This window comes from Apodemus sylvaticus, chromosome 7, assembly GCF_947179515.1.
Source record: "Apodemus sylvaticus chromosome 7, mApoSyl1.1, whole genome shotgun sequence".
NCBI lineage: Eukaryota > Metazoa > Chordata > Mammalia > Rodentia > Muridae > Apodemus > Apodemus sylvaticus.
The window spans coordinates 2,474,209-2,489,259 of NC_067478.1; the positions used below are offsets into that span (position 1 = coordinate 2,474,209).

At 54.6% G+C, this 15,051-nt stretch overlaps 1 protein-coding gene across 1 annotated transcript in view; it reads right to left on the reverse strand.

Moving 5' to 3' along the window:
* Positions 1–6,572: 6,572 nt before the first annotated feature.
* Positions 6,573–15,051, reverse strand: part of Vipr1 (vasoactive intestinal peptide receptor 1) — a 30,491-nt gene continuing 22,012 nt past the window's right edge. The window contains exons 7-13 of the mRNA XM_052186945.1: positions 14,637–14,790; positions 14,145–14,205; positions 13,897–13,966; positions 13,522–13,613; positions 10,988–11,117; positions 10,742–10,783; positions 6,573–10,158 (exon numbers count right to left, since the gene is read on the reverse strand). Coding sequence (XP_052042905.1) covers positions 9,967–10,158; positions 10,742–10,783; positions 10,988–11,117; positions 13,522–13,613; positions 13,897–13,966; positions 14,145–14,205; positions 14,637–14,790 — 741 coding nt within the window. The 3' untranslated portion in view covers positions 6,573–9,966. The remainder of the gene's footprint in view (positions 10,159–10,741; positions 10,784–10,987; positions 11,118–13,521; positions 13,614–13,896; positions 13,967–14,144; positions 14,206–14,636; positions 14,791–15,051) is intronic.

Genomic DNA, 15,051 nt, shown 5'->3' on the forward strand with positions numbered 1-15,051 from the left:
AGCTAGGCCACATCACCTAGTCCCACCCCAGGGCTGCTGCTTTGAAACAGCTGACAGAATTCCCAGGCAAGGTAGGAAGTCCACGCAGCCACTTTGGACCAGCCTCCTAAGCCTTGCGGTAGGGTGTGTGTGGGGAGTGTTCCCAGCATCTCTCCTTTGTCTGTCCAGGGTCCCAGCCATTGCAGGAGGCTAAGGCCATTTTCCAATACAAATTTGAGCTGATGGATTGGGATTTGAAGGCAAACAAGTCCTGTTGCTGCTCAGGTGAAGAAGCAGAGGCCTGGCCTAGAATGCCAGTCAGAGAGCAGTCCAGAGACCTGTCCCATGGCCTGGAAGGGGGGCTGTCTCAACTGGTAGCATCACTAATAGCCACAGGCTTGGGCCATGGGGATGCCTCTTCAGTGCCAGGAGGAGTTAGGCTGAGGAGTCTCCGCCTTTTCCTTGAGTCCCTGCAGGAGGGTTGATGGCAGCTGCTAAGCATGCACACTCTGTGCCAGCAGAGGGAAAGGCTAAGGAGAAAGGCCTGGCAGAGGCTCTGTGACCTGGCTCTCAGATGGAGGTGTTTGCTGAATGCCAAAGAGAAGACCCTCAGACCTGAGGGGGAAGATCCTTTACCCAAAGTCACTGGTGCGACCCTTAAAAAGATGGACGGGGGCTGGGCGGTGGTGGCGCACGCCTGTAATCCCAGCACTCTAGGAGGCAGAGGCAGGCGGATTTCTGAGTTCGAGGCCAGCTTGGTCTACAGAGTGAGTTCCAGGACAGCCAGGGCTACACAGAGAAACCCTGTCTTGAAAAAACAAATCCAAAGAGAGAGAGAGAGAGAGAGAGAGAGAGAGAGAGAGAGAGAGAGAGATGGACAGGTTTGGGGCCGAAGAGATGGCTCGGCAGTTAAAGGGCACTGGCTGTTCTTTCAGAGGACCTAGATTTGGTTTCTAGCATTTGCACAGCATTCCACAACTATCTATAACTCCAGTCACAGGGCATCTGAGGCCTTCTGGCCTCTGCAGGCACCAGGTATGCATGCAGTGGGTGCAGTTTTGTACACACATGGGGAAACCCCCACACATATAAAAGATTGGCAAGTTTGATAACAGGCGATCCTGGGAAAGCGAGGAGAACTGGAACATTCAGTCAGAAGTAGAAGCAGCAAGGACTGGAGTTTGAGTGGATCTGCAGGAAACCACAGTCACCATTAAAAACCCCAAGAAAAATCCTAACAGTGGGCAAGGGGCAGAAGAGGTGACCAGGACTACACAGAGAATCCTGTTTCAAAAAAACAAACAACAACAACAAAACACCAGGAAGTCATTATCATACACCTATGAACTTTGCAAAACAGTAGGCTGCATGGTAGGGCAGTAGAATGGCATACCAGAAGCCCTAGGTTCAGTCCCTAACACCACATATGCCAGGTATGTGGCTCAAGACTGTGCTCCCTGCACTCAGGAAGAGGAGGCAGGGGCATCAGAAGTTGTTCTTGGCACTACTTAGGGGTTCGAGGCCAGCCTGGGCTACGAGACCCTTTGTCAATGAAACAATGAAAAGAGTGGCCATGGCTGCTTCTGGGTCCAAAGGGAAGTCAAAGCAGAGGGCCGGGGGTTGTCCTGGTAAGGGTGTGCTTCAGTGAGGGATGGGGAAAGCTGGGGGGGGGGGAGCAGAAGTAGGAGATCTCAAAGGGAGAAAAGCGGCAGAGGCACCGTCAGCCTCCCCATCCCCAAACCGTCCTCCCCAGATCCAGGCTGACTGAGGTAGTTTTCTGGCTGAGACTTTCCCACAGGAGGCTGAAAGGCGTCACAAGGACAAGAACAGCTGTAGGGGGACAGAGGTGTCCCAAAGTCAGCCCTCCCTCCCACCCCAGAAATAGCCTGAGCCCAGAGCCTGAGCCTGAGGAAGTGAAGCCAGGGTGGTGGGGCTCGGTGAGTGGACCAGGACCACCATGGCCCTGGGGGCTTGTTCCAGGCGCATTTTCCAAGGCCCCAGGGATCAGCGCAAGGGCCAGAGGCAAGGAACGTGGGGCCAGTCAGAGTGAACTTTCTCACGGGACCGTCCAGCAGGCCTCACAAAAGCCGGAAGCTCACTCTCCTGGAGGTGAGCACGCCGAGGGGTTGGGTGCACGGGGACCTCGGAACATGCTGTCTCCATCACAGACATCATCTTGTCTCACTGCTGGTATCTGGAGGGACATCTGCTCGTCTCCTTTTGTGTCCATCCTCGGGTGAACCAGCCACCAGCCACAGGAAACAGCCTGTGCCAGCTCCGGTTTGAAGAGTAAATATTAGTCTTTTCAAGAGCTGCCTGTTCTCTGTCACTTGGCACAGAGGACGATGAGCTTGGGGTAGGGGACCTCTTGGTCAGCACATGCTTGATGGGGTCTGTGTCCTTCAGAGTTACCACTGCAATGGAGGACTTTCAGCAGTTAAGAGCACTGACTGCTTTTCCAGAGGGCCTGAGTTCAATTCCTAGCAAACACATGGTGGTTCACGACCATCTGTAATGGGATCTGATGCCTTCTTCTGGTGTGTCTGAAGAGAGTGACAGTGTATTTACATGCATAAAATAAATAAATACATCTTAAAAAGAAGAAGAAAGAAAAAGCCCACCCCTGCTTCCAGTAGCTATGCCCGAGAGCCTGCAGATGACCCCAGACCCTACTAAGCCCTACCTCATACCACACCCCTCTCTCCTCAGACACTGATGGAGACTGGGAAGTTTGCCTTGACTTGACCTTGAGGTATGTGGGCCCCAGTTCTGATTTATGTGCCCATGAAATAGTGCTTATCAGGAAGGGGAAACGGCCTGCCCATGTCTCCCTGTCAGTGCCTAGAAGAGGCCTTGGAGCGGCCTACCTGACCAAGAAGCCCTGACTCCAGCCACTAACCTGTTTATTTAAATACCTCAGTGATTTTCCTTATATGTGTCTATTTTCACTCCTGGGGATATAATCTCTCACCTCCATCCTCAGTATCGGCCGCTTTGCACAGGGTGAGTGGCAAGCCAATGTAATGGTTATCTTTCATTGCTGTGACTGTATTTGTAATTACACGCCTTCGGGTGTATCTGTGAGGACGTTTCCAGAAAGGTCTAACTGAATGTGGGCTCCTCCATCCCGTGGACTGCGTGGGGTCTCAGGCTGAGTCAAGAGGGGAAAGCAAGCTGGACAGCAGCGTCCATCTCTCCGGATGTCACCAGCTATATTGCACGCATCCTTCTGTGACGTTGCTGTCATCATGGACGGTGTCCCCTAACACTGTGACGCTGCTGAAGGTACGTGAAATCATGGTGTGAAAGTCTGAGCTGGGATTCCATAGCCTCAATCCCGCAAGCCACTGTCCTTGGGAAAGATGGAAAAGGTGGAAAGATGGGGGCTTCTATCTCCAGAAGCTGTGGGGAGAAGATGGTGCAGAACTGCCAGGAGGGAAGGAGGGACTCCGACACAGGCGGTCCTGTCCAGGACCTGGAACATCTTGAGGGGGAAACTGAAAACTGCTAAAAGAGTATTGTCCCCTCCCCAGCCCACCCCCATCGAAACAAGAGCCCCTCCCCCACCCCCTTCAGGGACAAAGGAAGCTACACATTGAATAGGAGAGGATCTGAGTGACGGTAAGTTTGGTGCACCGTGGAAAGCATGCCTCTTGGGAAGTTGGGCGTGATGATTTAAGGTCAAGACTAACCTTGGCTGGTTAGTCAGATCCCTTTTCAAAAAAGTTCATATTAAAATGTTTTAAATGGGAGGAGGCAGCTCCATCGGGAGAGTGTGTGCCTAGCATGCCTGAAGCCCTGGGTTTGATTCCCACCATAGCACACACAGGGCCTGGTGGTGCACACCCGTTACACTAGCTAGTACCTAGAGGTAGAAGCAGGAGGGTCAAGGTTGTCCTCAGTTACATAGTGAGTTCAAGGCCAGCCTGGGTTATAGAAGATTCTTTCTGAGCCCACCCCCACCCCTTAAAAAGAGAGGAAAGGAGGGATTGGAAGACTGGCATCATGAACGCCATGCAGGCCGTCGGCTCCCAGAGGCCTGGACCCTCCAGAGAGCCACTGGGCACGAGCAAACTGGGTCTTGTAGGTCTGTGTAGGTCCTGGTGCACGGTGGAGGTCCACCCTAGAAGTTATGGTAAGATGGCTCACACCAGGAAACAGAACGAGGCAAGGCTGAGACGGAGGGGATCTGGAGTTCCCCAGAGGAGGTGGGTCAAGCAGAGCCTGCCGAAAAAACAGGCTGTGAATAACGGCGACACTGCGGTATAGCAAGGCTGGGGAGTGCCCTCAAAAGCCCCTTACTCAGTGCCAGGTTCTGCTCTGTCCAGACAGACACCTCAGTGGACTCTGCCTCATGTCCTCCTGCCCACCTCTTAAGTTTCCACAGCAATGCCGTGTGGAGGGACCGGCCAGCCTCGTGAACTGTCCTCAAGGCCTCGTGCATTTGAGTACTTTGTCCCCAGCTGATGACACTGTTCTGGACAGTGTTTAAGAAGCAGGGCCTCATGGGAGGAAGCGGGCCACCAGGGCTGAAACTTGCGGGTTGGCAACCTTGTACCACTTCCTGTCGGCTCCTTGCTTCCTCACAGTTAACAACCAACTGCCTCCTGCTCTGGCCCTCAGGCCTTCCCCGAGATGATAAACCGTATTCTTTATTTTTAAAAAAAGTTTTAAAGTGATTTAGTTATGTGTATGTGTGTGCATAAGCGAATCCCACATGTACGTAGATACCTGCAGAGGCCAGAAAAGGGCATTAGGCCTCCTCAGAACTGCACTGACAGGCAGCTGTGAACAGCCGGTGAGAGTGTTGGGGACTGAACTCAGGTCCTCAGAAGGAGCAAGTGTCCTTAACCACTGAGCCGCCTCTCCGGTCTCCTCTCCTCTCTTCTTAAACAGTGAGCCAAGCTCTCCCTCCTTGAGTTGCTTTGCTTGTCTGTTTGCAGCAACAGGACGAGTCATTAATCAGAACCCTCACCTGGAGTCTTGATGGCCTGAACCTTGGGCAATCGGCAGACAGTCATGGGCTGACACTTCTATTCTGCCCCTCAGGCCTGCTCTGCCAGCTCCTCAGAATCCCGGTTGCCCTGTGGGTGGCCGGCTCCATCAGTCTTTCACATGGGTTTCGCTCCTGCTTCCTGGCTGCAGACCTTCCTCACTTCACTGTGGAGAATGTGTGCTGTAAAGTCACCACACTGCTGCGTCAGAAGCGGCATCCAGCCTTTCCTCTAGACCCCTGTGTTCCCATGTGTTGTCAGGTCTGGAAGGCTCCAGGAAAGCCTCCCGGATTCTGCACTCTGGGTTCTCCTAGAGAGAAACAGCTTTGGCAATGATTGGAAGGCCGAGGAAGGTGCAGACCATCCTTGCTGCTGTATGGTGGTCACTGGCACGCTCTGTCTGGCCACAGAGCTTTCTTGCCACTAGCTTAATAGATGAGGAACAGGGACATTGGGAGGGATTTTCTGGGGTAGGGGCACTGTCCTCAAGTCTAGAAGTGTGCCCGACTTCTATTCTCCTACCCACCCCCAACCATTGCCTCTCATTCTGCATAAAATGCCCAAAGCATGTCCCTGCCCTGAGTCCTGGCTGACTTGGTGCCTTAGCTCCAGCGTGTATACCAAGCAGCTCAAGTGAGGCCAGCCAAAGGCCACACATGTCCCCAGAGAGCCGCAAAAGGAGACCAACTCGCTTTATGGAAGCTCAGCTGCCTCCTAGTTTGCTTTCTGTGGTTGTGATAAAACACTTACCCAGAGCAACTTGGGGAGGAAAGGGCTTATTTTGTCTTACACTTTAAAATCTGTCACCGAGGGAAGCCCAGGCAGGAGCCCGAGTGGGAATCAGAGGCAGGAACTGAACCAGAGACCACGAAGGAGGGATGCTCCCTGCTTGCTCCCTGCCTCTGCTCAGCTAGCTTCTGTACACAGCCTAGGCCCACAGGGCCGGGGGTGGCCACCCACAGTGGTTCCTCCACCAAAACTATCAAGGAGGTGCCGCACAGACATGCCTGCTGTACGGCAGTCGGAGGAGGCAGTTCCTCACTGAGGTTCTCCCTTCCCGTGTGTCTCTAGTTTGTGTCAAGTTGAAGCCCTCCTCTTGACACCCATTATCCCTCATGTCCTGTGTGAACATGGATGAGGTGACCTCGTGACCTATCCTCCTCATCCTCGTGCTCTTCAGAACCCAAGTCCTAGAAGCGCTATTTTTCTGGATAAGGTGTCCTCTTCCTTCCTGTGGATGGGCTTCTAGGTTTATGGTGCTGGGGCACTGACAGGCATCTTACAGACCAGGGAGAGCTAACTGAGAAGGGAAGCAGAAACACTGGGGTCTACGCTGACACGAGCCCTTAGCCACCCCCACTCCCCCGCGGGCTGTCCAGTCTAGCTGGCACCACCCGGGTCGTTTATGGGAACAGAGGACCGCCTGTAGCTCTCCAATGCTTGTACCACAGTGACATCCCGGAACTCAGGGAGGTTGAGACTCCTGGACTGTGACGAGGGCTAGGATGTGACGCTATTGAGGCAGTTCTGAGGGGCAGCATCTAAGCGGCGGGCAAACAAAACGGCAGCTCAGGACTCAAGGTAAATAATATTTTAATGCAGTATTTTAAAATATCAAAATTAATGAAAAAATACAGGATAAACAATATGTCAAGACAGAATCAGGGCTGCTAACCGGAACAACTCTTTCTGTGTCTCCAGGTAGGGCACAGCCAAATTACTCCATCTTTGACAATATATAGAATATCTGAGGCACAACCATGGGATTTGGAAAGTTGGGTTCAACATCTGCCTCTGCAATGACTTTTCCTTCTCTATTTTCTAGTTATCCCATCTGCCTTGTGTGGAGGCTGGGGCATTGCCAAGATGGCCTCCTGACGCATCCCTCTGGCCTGCTGCGGTTGCTCTGTCCTTTTCCTGGGAGGCCGAGTCTTCGGGGCCATAGACTCCAGGGCTATTAATATCTTGGCCATCCCTGATGACTGCCAGCTGGGCCCCGCCCCTTCCCCTTCCCCCAGAGAGATAAGAGCTGTTCTTGTTCCCACACGGGGGTAGGGAAGCTGGCCACTGCTCATTAAAACAGACCCTGTGTGGCGGCTAGGATGGAGGAGCTGAGCCGGCCTTCTCTCCCGACTGTGCCTGGCACGCCCCATGGGGTGCCCGGGGAATTGTGGAACACTCACTGTTCCTTCCAAAGGGGCTACCTTGATCTTCCTGCCTTCAGTCCCTTTAGGTCCTATATCTAACAGCCTTAGAGGGGCTCTTCTCAGATGCTCTGCAGACATAGCACCCAGCACGTCCCAAACCGGGCCATTGTCTCGCCGGCTGACCTCCTCCCTTTCCTGTTGATGGCCTGGCACCCAGACCTGGTCCGTCTCTGCATTAACCCCTCCCCATCTCTCGGCCTCATTTGATAGACCTTCTCTTTGTCTCTGCTGGCAAGTGCCCCCAGCATCTGCTCAGCCAAACTCGGGTGTCCCTGACCCCCAACATGTTCCCTTGGGACTCTAAGACCTCTCCCAGCCCTCAAACACCTCAGTGCTGTTCCGCTAGCACGTAAACTAGTGTCCCCGGAGAGGCTGTGCCCAGAGGGGGAGGGGGAGGGCTGCCTGTGAACGAGCCCTTCCCACAGAACGAACGGCCCTGTCTGGGCTCAGATGGTACAGCTCCCTGTCCAGACCCACTTCAGCTGACTAGCCTCTGCCCAGGGAGACTGTGGGTAGGGCTGTTTTAAGGAGCCACCAGGGGCTGGGTTCCATCAGGTTCTTTTGGATCAAGGCAAAACTCACACGGGGCCAGTGGTTTGACCTGAGGATGAGGTGTGTGTGTGTGTGTGTGAGCTCAGTAGGGAGCCTGCTTTCTGTGTTGGTTGTCTCCCAGTGTTCCCAGTGTGAGACCTACTTGACAGCATAAAGCCCCAAGGTGGCCACAGTTGGACAAGTCTTGAAGTGTCCACTAGGTGGTGATAGAGATGAGTTCGCCGGGCTAGACAGGTGCCTGGCAGGGCAAAAGGGACCTGGGTGTTGGCAGAGGAAGAAGGGACTGTGATAACCCAGCCTGGAAGCCCCACGGCTGTCACTAACCTAGGATGCCAGCACACGTTTTCTTAGCTCCTCACCCAGTCCTCCCTGTCTCTATTCTAGAATGCCCTCCACTGAGCCTCTTACTTCCTGACTCTGCCCCTCCTCTCTTGAACACACTGAGTTTTACTCACTTTGTCCTCTTGGCTGGTAACTGCTCCCCTCCCAGGGCCCTGTGCCTTACACTGGCACAACCTGTGCCACCACACAGCACTGCTGGGGGATCTTGGCGCCATTCACTTAGGCGTGGGGTTGGTAATGGGGGCAGCAGCCTTTGAATGGGGTGTTGCAGACAGATCCAAACCTCTGCTAGCCCATCCTGGCTTCTTAACACCAGCCCGGCATCCGCAAGTTTACACAAGTGTGTTTGCACAAACCCTCGTGAGCTAGCTATCTCTCACTGACCGGCCAACATCACCTGCTTTGCCCCACTGCTGTGTCTGCTTTCTGGTAGCCACGCAGCCCCTCCTCACTGACTTGTGCTGGGGACCCTCTGGGCTGGCTCACGGGCAGCAGACCCAGCTCCTGCATTTCCTGTGTGCTGTTTTCAGGAATGAACCCTGGTTGCTTGTGGCAGCTCTGTTTTGATTAGGTCTGAGGCAGAATCTGTCTCCTTCCAGATGGTCTTAGGGGGGAGAGGGTCACAGCAGGACCCCATGTCACAACCTCTTCACACTCACATGTGAATCAAAGGCTCTTGGGATAAATCCTCACATGGGAATGTGGGGCTCCTGTCCAAAACCAGAAGGGTCATAGCTTTAGTCACCTCTCACCGGAGCGGAGATGACACAGCTACTTAGAAGAAGCAGGAGACCCACAGTGGCCAGGGACACTAAACCTGTTTGAGCCATATTTATTGTCATACAAGTCTGGTGCAACTCAGAGGGGAGCCTGCGGGCACCAGCTTGGATTAGAAGCCATATCGCTATAAGGGAGGCATAAGATGCCTTGACCAGCAAGCTTTTATGTCAGTGGCATACTCAATCACTCTCCAAGGCAGCATGGGACCTGGAGACTTGGGGTGGGGGGGGTAGCATCTGTGGTAATAGGACCCCAAGAGAATCCAGCAGATCACAATATGTAAAAAGGGTAGTCTTTATGGAAAAGATACCTGCTCTCACCAAGACTCACTCAGTGTCACTACCAGTGATGTCAGGGTGACCTCAGGGTCAAGGGGCCTGTGTTCACGCCTCTGACCCTTGCAGCAGTAGTTGGTGTGTAGATGAGCGCCCAGAGCAGGCAGCTCGCTATTGCTTTGGTTGTGCATAAGGCTAGTGGGACTGGTCCTACTTGATGGACAAAGTCACTTGGTGAGCACTGGCTGGGGCTGTCTTCTCCCTCCCTCCCTCCGCAGAGGTAGGTCCCTGAGTTCCCAGGTCTGACGAGACACTGGGACAATTCCATCCTGAGGGAGGACCACAACATAGCTGTGATCCCCAAACTGAAACTCCAGGTCACAACCATATCTGCCTGAGGTAGAAGAACTCACCCACCCGGAAGAGCTGGCAGATAAACGCAGGGAGGGGGCTGCGTCCTCAGAGAGGAGTCTCAATGGCGACGCTCAACCAACCCAAAGTGACTTGAGCGCCCCAGTGGAACTCTAGGCACCGACTGGGCGGAACCTTTTGCCCTCAGAGTTCCAAAGCTTTGAGGGCAGGCGATTTGCTTTCCAGGTGAATGCAGATTTTGTGCGCATGTCTGGCAGAGCGGCCTGGGGAGGTGGAGTCTAACGCTGGTTCCTCCTTGCATCCTCCGAGGTTAGATCGCCCTGCTCTCCAGCGAGCATGGACCAGGTCCTGGCTGCAGCAAAGGAGTGTGTCCCTACAAAAGGCTGGAGCCAGCGGCGCCTCTGCAGACTCTGCTCCAGGGGCCGGCGTGGGGAGGGTGCGAAGGGGCCTGGCGGCCTCTGGCGGTCAGACCAGGGAGACCTCTGCTTGGAAGCTGGAGGAGCGGCGCGCGCTAGGGCTGACGCGGGTCAGCATGGACACCTGCGTGCTGCACGTGGCGCCGTTGCTGCCTCCCCACAGGTGCTGGGATTTGGAGCTCCAGCCCAGGACGCCCTGCAGATGCCAACGCCGCCACTTCCGCCGCAGCTCCGCCTGCACCTAGGGGCGGGAAGGGTGGTTAGCCTCCAGCGCTGCGTTGTTAGGCAGGCCATAGATGTTCCCTAACTTAAGTCGAGAGGCCTGGATATTATCTTGGGAGGCTTGGGACAGGGCTGGGAGCCAGAATCAACTCAGGATATCTGAGAGAGGGAAGATGGGGTGCAGAAGGTCACAAAATGCAGTATAGGGAGGCAGAGGAGGTGCTGCCCGGGGAGTGTACCCCAGTTCTTCATCCAGGCACCCACTTAAGTTTGTGCTTGTGGCAGCAACTGCACCTTCCCTCAATGTCTTACTCCCAATTTAACCCACACCCACTTAGATGTAAATATTACACACACACACACACACACACACACACACGTTCTGAAACCCACCCAGGGCTTGTAATAAAGTGCAGGCCTTAAAGTCCTTGGGTCCTTGGAACAATCAGAGCACATTTTAAAAAGAGGCCGCAGGCAACTAGGGCGCTGCAGTCTGAAAACCACCCTGGAAAGAGGCAAGCTTTTAACCACCCTTGCTTGCCAGGATCCCATCAAGGTTTGTAGACCCTGAGCCCGCCCACCAGGATCTGGGAGGCGCTCACCTCACCATTGAGGAAGCAGTAGAGGACGGCCACCACGAAACCCTGAGGAGGAAGAGGACAGCAGAGGTGAAGCAAAGGGACTGAGGGCACTCCCAGCCCCACCCTGCCCACCCTGCTTCCCCCCACCCCTGTTTAAGGAAACCTCCGAACACAAAGGAGGTGCTTATCCAGAACCTAGGACAAGGAAAAGACTGGAATGCAGGGCCCACGGCAGCCCCAGGTGAATTCCTCAAGCCCACATCATACCTGGAAAGACCCCACGACAAGTTCGAAGACCATTTTCACCTGGGCCTTAAAGTTGTCGGGGAAGAAGGCAAACATGACATAGTGAACTCCAAACAGGGGGATGAGTAGAAGTGTGGACTTGGCCAGCCTCCTGGGGACAGGGAGAGGCAGGGTGTGGGTATGTATAGCCACCCGGGTGGTGATGGTGACCAGAGCCTGTGAGGATGAACAGTGGCTCCCCATTCCCACGCCATGCCTGCTCTACCCCGGCCCCTGTCTGTCCCCCACCTCCTTGCCTGGGGAAAGCACATGAGGGAATTAAACGCCCTTCTTTCTCCCCCTTCTGGAGGAAGGCCACTGAAGATGATGTGTTATGTAAGACTCAGGAGGCAAAACTTCCAGGTTGGCCCCCCTCCTCCTGGTCTGTGTCTCCAGCTGAAGAGTGAGGCGATGAGGGGATGCTATCTCCTTGGAAGTGCTGTGGGTGTCTCCACAGACACTAGCTCCTAGGAATGGAGTCTTCCCAGCTTCAGGCTGGCCACATGTGCCCCATGTGCAGGAGGGTGAGGCGTGCTTGGTGTTATGTCAGCTCGTCAGGTTAGTATATGCAGACTCGTGGCTCCTGCTCTTCTGCTGTGGCCCTGTCCCTGGGGCGTGCCTGCATCCCTCCCGCATCTCACAGCAGGAGAGTCCTGCTCCAAAGACCAGCTTGGCTTTCTGTTGCCCTTCCATGGCCCTCCGCTGTGTACACTCAACACACCTCATGGCTGGTCCAGGAGGTGAGGGCCACGGTTTCCTGATTCCCTGGCAGAGAACAGGTCAGGGCGGATGCGGGTGGGGTAGAAGCAAGTTTGCCCCTGCCTCTCCTGCCTTGGCTCTGAGACCCCACCCCATGCAGATGCACCCTAGCCCTTCCCACCCTTCTTGGGCCTGGCTCCCAGCCACACCTCTTTGGCCACGAACCCATCCCATTCTCAGAGGTTGACAGATGGAGGCTTTCTTTAAATTGAGAGTGGGAACTGACAGCCCCTCCTTGGGGATCGCCAGCTCCAGCTCCCCCTTCTGTCTATGACAGCTGTTCCTTTCCATCTCACCCACACAGACCTGGCCACGACCAGTTTGGGTTCTGTCCTCCAGATTCTAGCCCCTTGCAGCTGGACTTCTGGGAAACAAGGTTGCTGAGGTAAAGGACACCTGTGCGTGCGGGACAGGAGTGCTGCCTCTCAGCAGTGAGCAGACCCCGCATACACGTCTCCTTCTGTAAAGGAGAGGGATGTTCTGCCCACGCAGCCTGCTGGGGACAGAATGCTGTCACACCAGGAATGGGAGGAAGCGGCAGCCTCAGGCCTGATAGTCACAGGGTTCCAGAACAGAATCCCAAATCCAAAAGCTCGTGACTCTCTGCTGGGGAGTCTTCCAACCACAGCTGAGATCCCCTAAGAGAGGCCAGTTTAAGAGCATCTACGATCCCAGGGCTGGATGGGCCTGCATGGAGGGTCTGTTCTCCATCGCCACTGTGAGAGTGAAGACTCTACGGGTCTTTGCATGGTTGCCCCTGTCATGTTTTGTGATTCCTTCACAAGCCCCGATTCCCATGACCCTTGCTGGACTCTCCGGTGTCCCACACGGGGAACAGCACCGCTCCACTTTCCAAGCAATGAATTGTGGCCCTTGCAACGGTTAATATCAGTTGTCAACAGGACTTAGAATCAGGGGGGGTGGGGACAACCCTCTGGACATGTCTGAGAGGGGCTTTCTGGATGGGGTTGAGGTGGGAAGACCCACCCTGACTATGGGTGGCAGCATGCTGTGGGCTGGGGTCCCAGACTGAATAAAAAGGAGAGTGAGCTGAGCGCCATCCGCGTCTGTCTCCCACTTTAAGGCTATGCACAGTGACTCGCTGTGCTACGCGTCTGCAGCTGTGTCTCTGCCGTGATGGGTGGCACCCTTGAACCAGAGCTAAAGCATGTTTTTTTTTTTTTAAACTGCTTCCTTACATTTTGTTACAGCAACAGAGGAAGAAAATACCTCCTCTCTTCCCGCCCAGAGTGGCGTACCCCAACCTTGGGGGTTGGGGAAATTCATATCTGTCTTTATTGTACAGTTGGGGACATTTTACTGGGGATCCTGAGTGTGACATGGGCTGAGACGTGGAGACCTCTCAGCCTGTGCCTGATCTCTGCAAGAATGTGACTGTTATCACTGGGGCGTACTGAACGTGGTTGCCTCAGTGTGGAATGGGTCCTCCAGGACATGCCCTGCTGTGCATCTATTGTATCCCCTTCTCTACCAGGTACAGGTCAGACTGAACACAGTGTGTGAGGGTTCCGTGCCCCTCAACATCCCTGCAGGGAGCAGTTTGAACTGGAAGGACATTGAGTATCAGGAGAGCAGATGTAGGTGCGGAGGGCTTGGTGATGGGCAGGGGAGGCTGAGCCTGGCCATGGGGAAGAGTAATGTCTGGCTTTGGGTGAGTGCAGGCATGTGAGGGGATGTAGGGTGACCTGAGGACCCGGGATGGAAGCCTGGAGCTGGGGCGCTGGGCCTGCACTTACGAGTATGGGCTACTATCGTTCTTCCCAATGTCGGGCGGCCGTAGTTTCTGAACCAGGATTCGGATGATGCAGATAAACAGGATGAAGTTCACCTGTTGAAGGAGGCACCCCAATGTTGGTCACTTAGCGAGAGGAAGCTGGGGTGGGTTGTTTTCTCCTTCAGTGCTGTCCACCCCTCCACAGTTCCTCTCCCCTTTGGGGCAAACCATCTGGGACTCTCCTTTGTAACCCTGAGGACGTGCTCTCCAGCTCTTCTGCTCTAGAGGGAGAGCTGGAAGTGTGTGTGTGGGGGGCTCCTTTCTGACCTAAACCCTCCTTTCCTGGGTGTCTCGAGGCCGGCTGCCTACTCCGGGCTCAGCGGTGAAGGCGGCTTACCAAGATGGAGATGAGGATGGGGGCCTTTATAATCCACCACAGGGAGGAGCTGGTGATGGTGTCCCAGCACCTGGACGTGGAGATTTGGGTGACCCCAGGGGTCTCTGGCTCTGCCCCAAGCCCAGAATCTGCCACTCCCCAGCCTCTCACTCTGGGCCTGATGCTGGGTCTTGGCAGCAGCATCATACCCAGGGACTCTGACCCCCAAATGACAGCAGCCAGAGGGAAGGGATGGGGCAGCAGCTCACCCGAAATCCTCAAAGTGAATCCTGACAATTGTCCATATCATGATGAATACACTGGGCACTCCTGTCAGGGCAAAAGAAGAAAGGAAGAGAAGGAAAGGGGCAGAGAACACAGGGAGAGGTTTGGAGGAGGAACCCAAGAGAGGGAGGGAGAAGGAAGGGCAGACATTTAGGACTTCTACCTACAGTGTTCAAGGTATAAAGACTCTCAGCCTGAGGGTCTGTGACCACTTAGGTTTTCTTTTTCTTTTCTAATTTTAACCCCTTACAGATTGACAGTATCCCTGTGTATCAGGATCAGAATGGGGAAATAGATGTTTTTGTTCAGGCTCTGCACTGTAAAGAAATCCCCACAGGAGGCTGGGAGGGGCCCCAGGGTCACACATTCTGGGGACATTCGTGAGTGTTGGTGGAGAGACTCATAAGCAGGATAGGGTTGCACCCTCCCACCTCCCGGGGAGCATCCCCAGCCTTGCCCCCTCCCCGGTACCATACCCCAGCCGATGAGTATGTACCCCCAGAAGTACTTCCGCTCAGAGAAGAAGGAGACGGCCAGCAGGGTGTGCAGGTAGAGGCCCTCCACCAGCAGCCAGAAGAAGTTGGCCATGACGCAGTACTGGAAGAACACCACCGCTGCCTTGCAGCCCGCCTGAAGGGAGGAGGGGAGGGAGGCTCAGGGGTGGCAGGTCCCTCGCTGCCCAACCTTTGGCTGGGCAGAGGCAAACATAGTTGTGCCCAGCCAACTGGATGCTGTCAGTTCCCAATAAAGCTATCGTAATGTGGTTTTTCCTGTGATCTCCCCTTCACATCCTTGGGCACTTTGGCCGAGCCGGTAATTTAAGTTATCCATCTGTCAGTGTGCCTTCTGCACGTTTTCTGGCTTTGGATCCCAGTGTCTCTGGGTATGTCC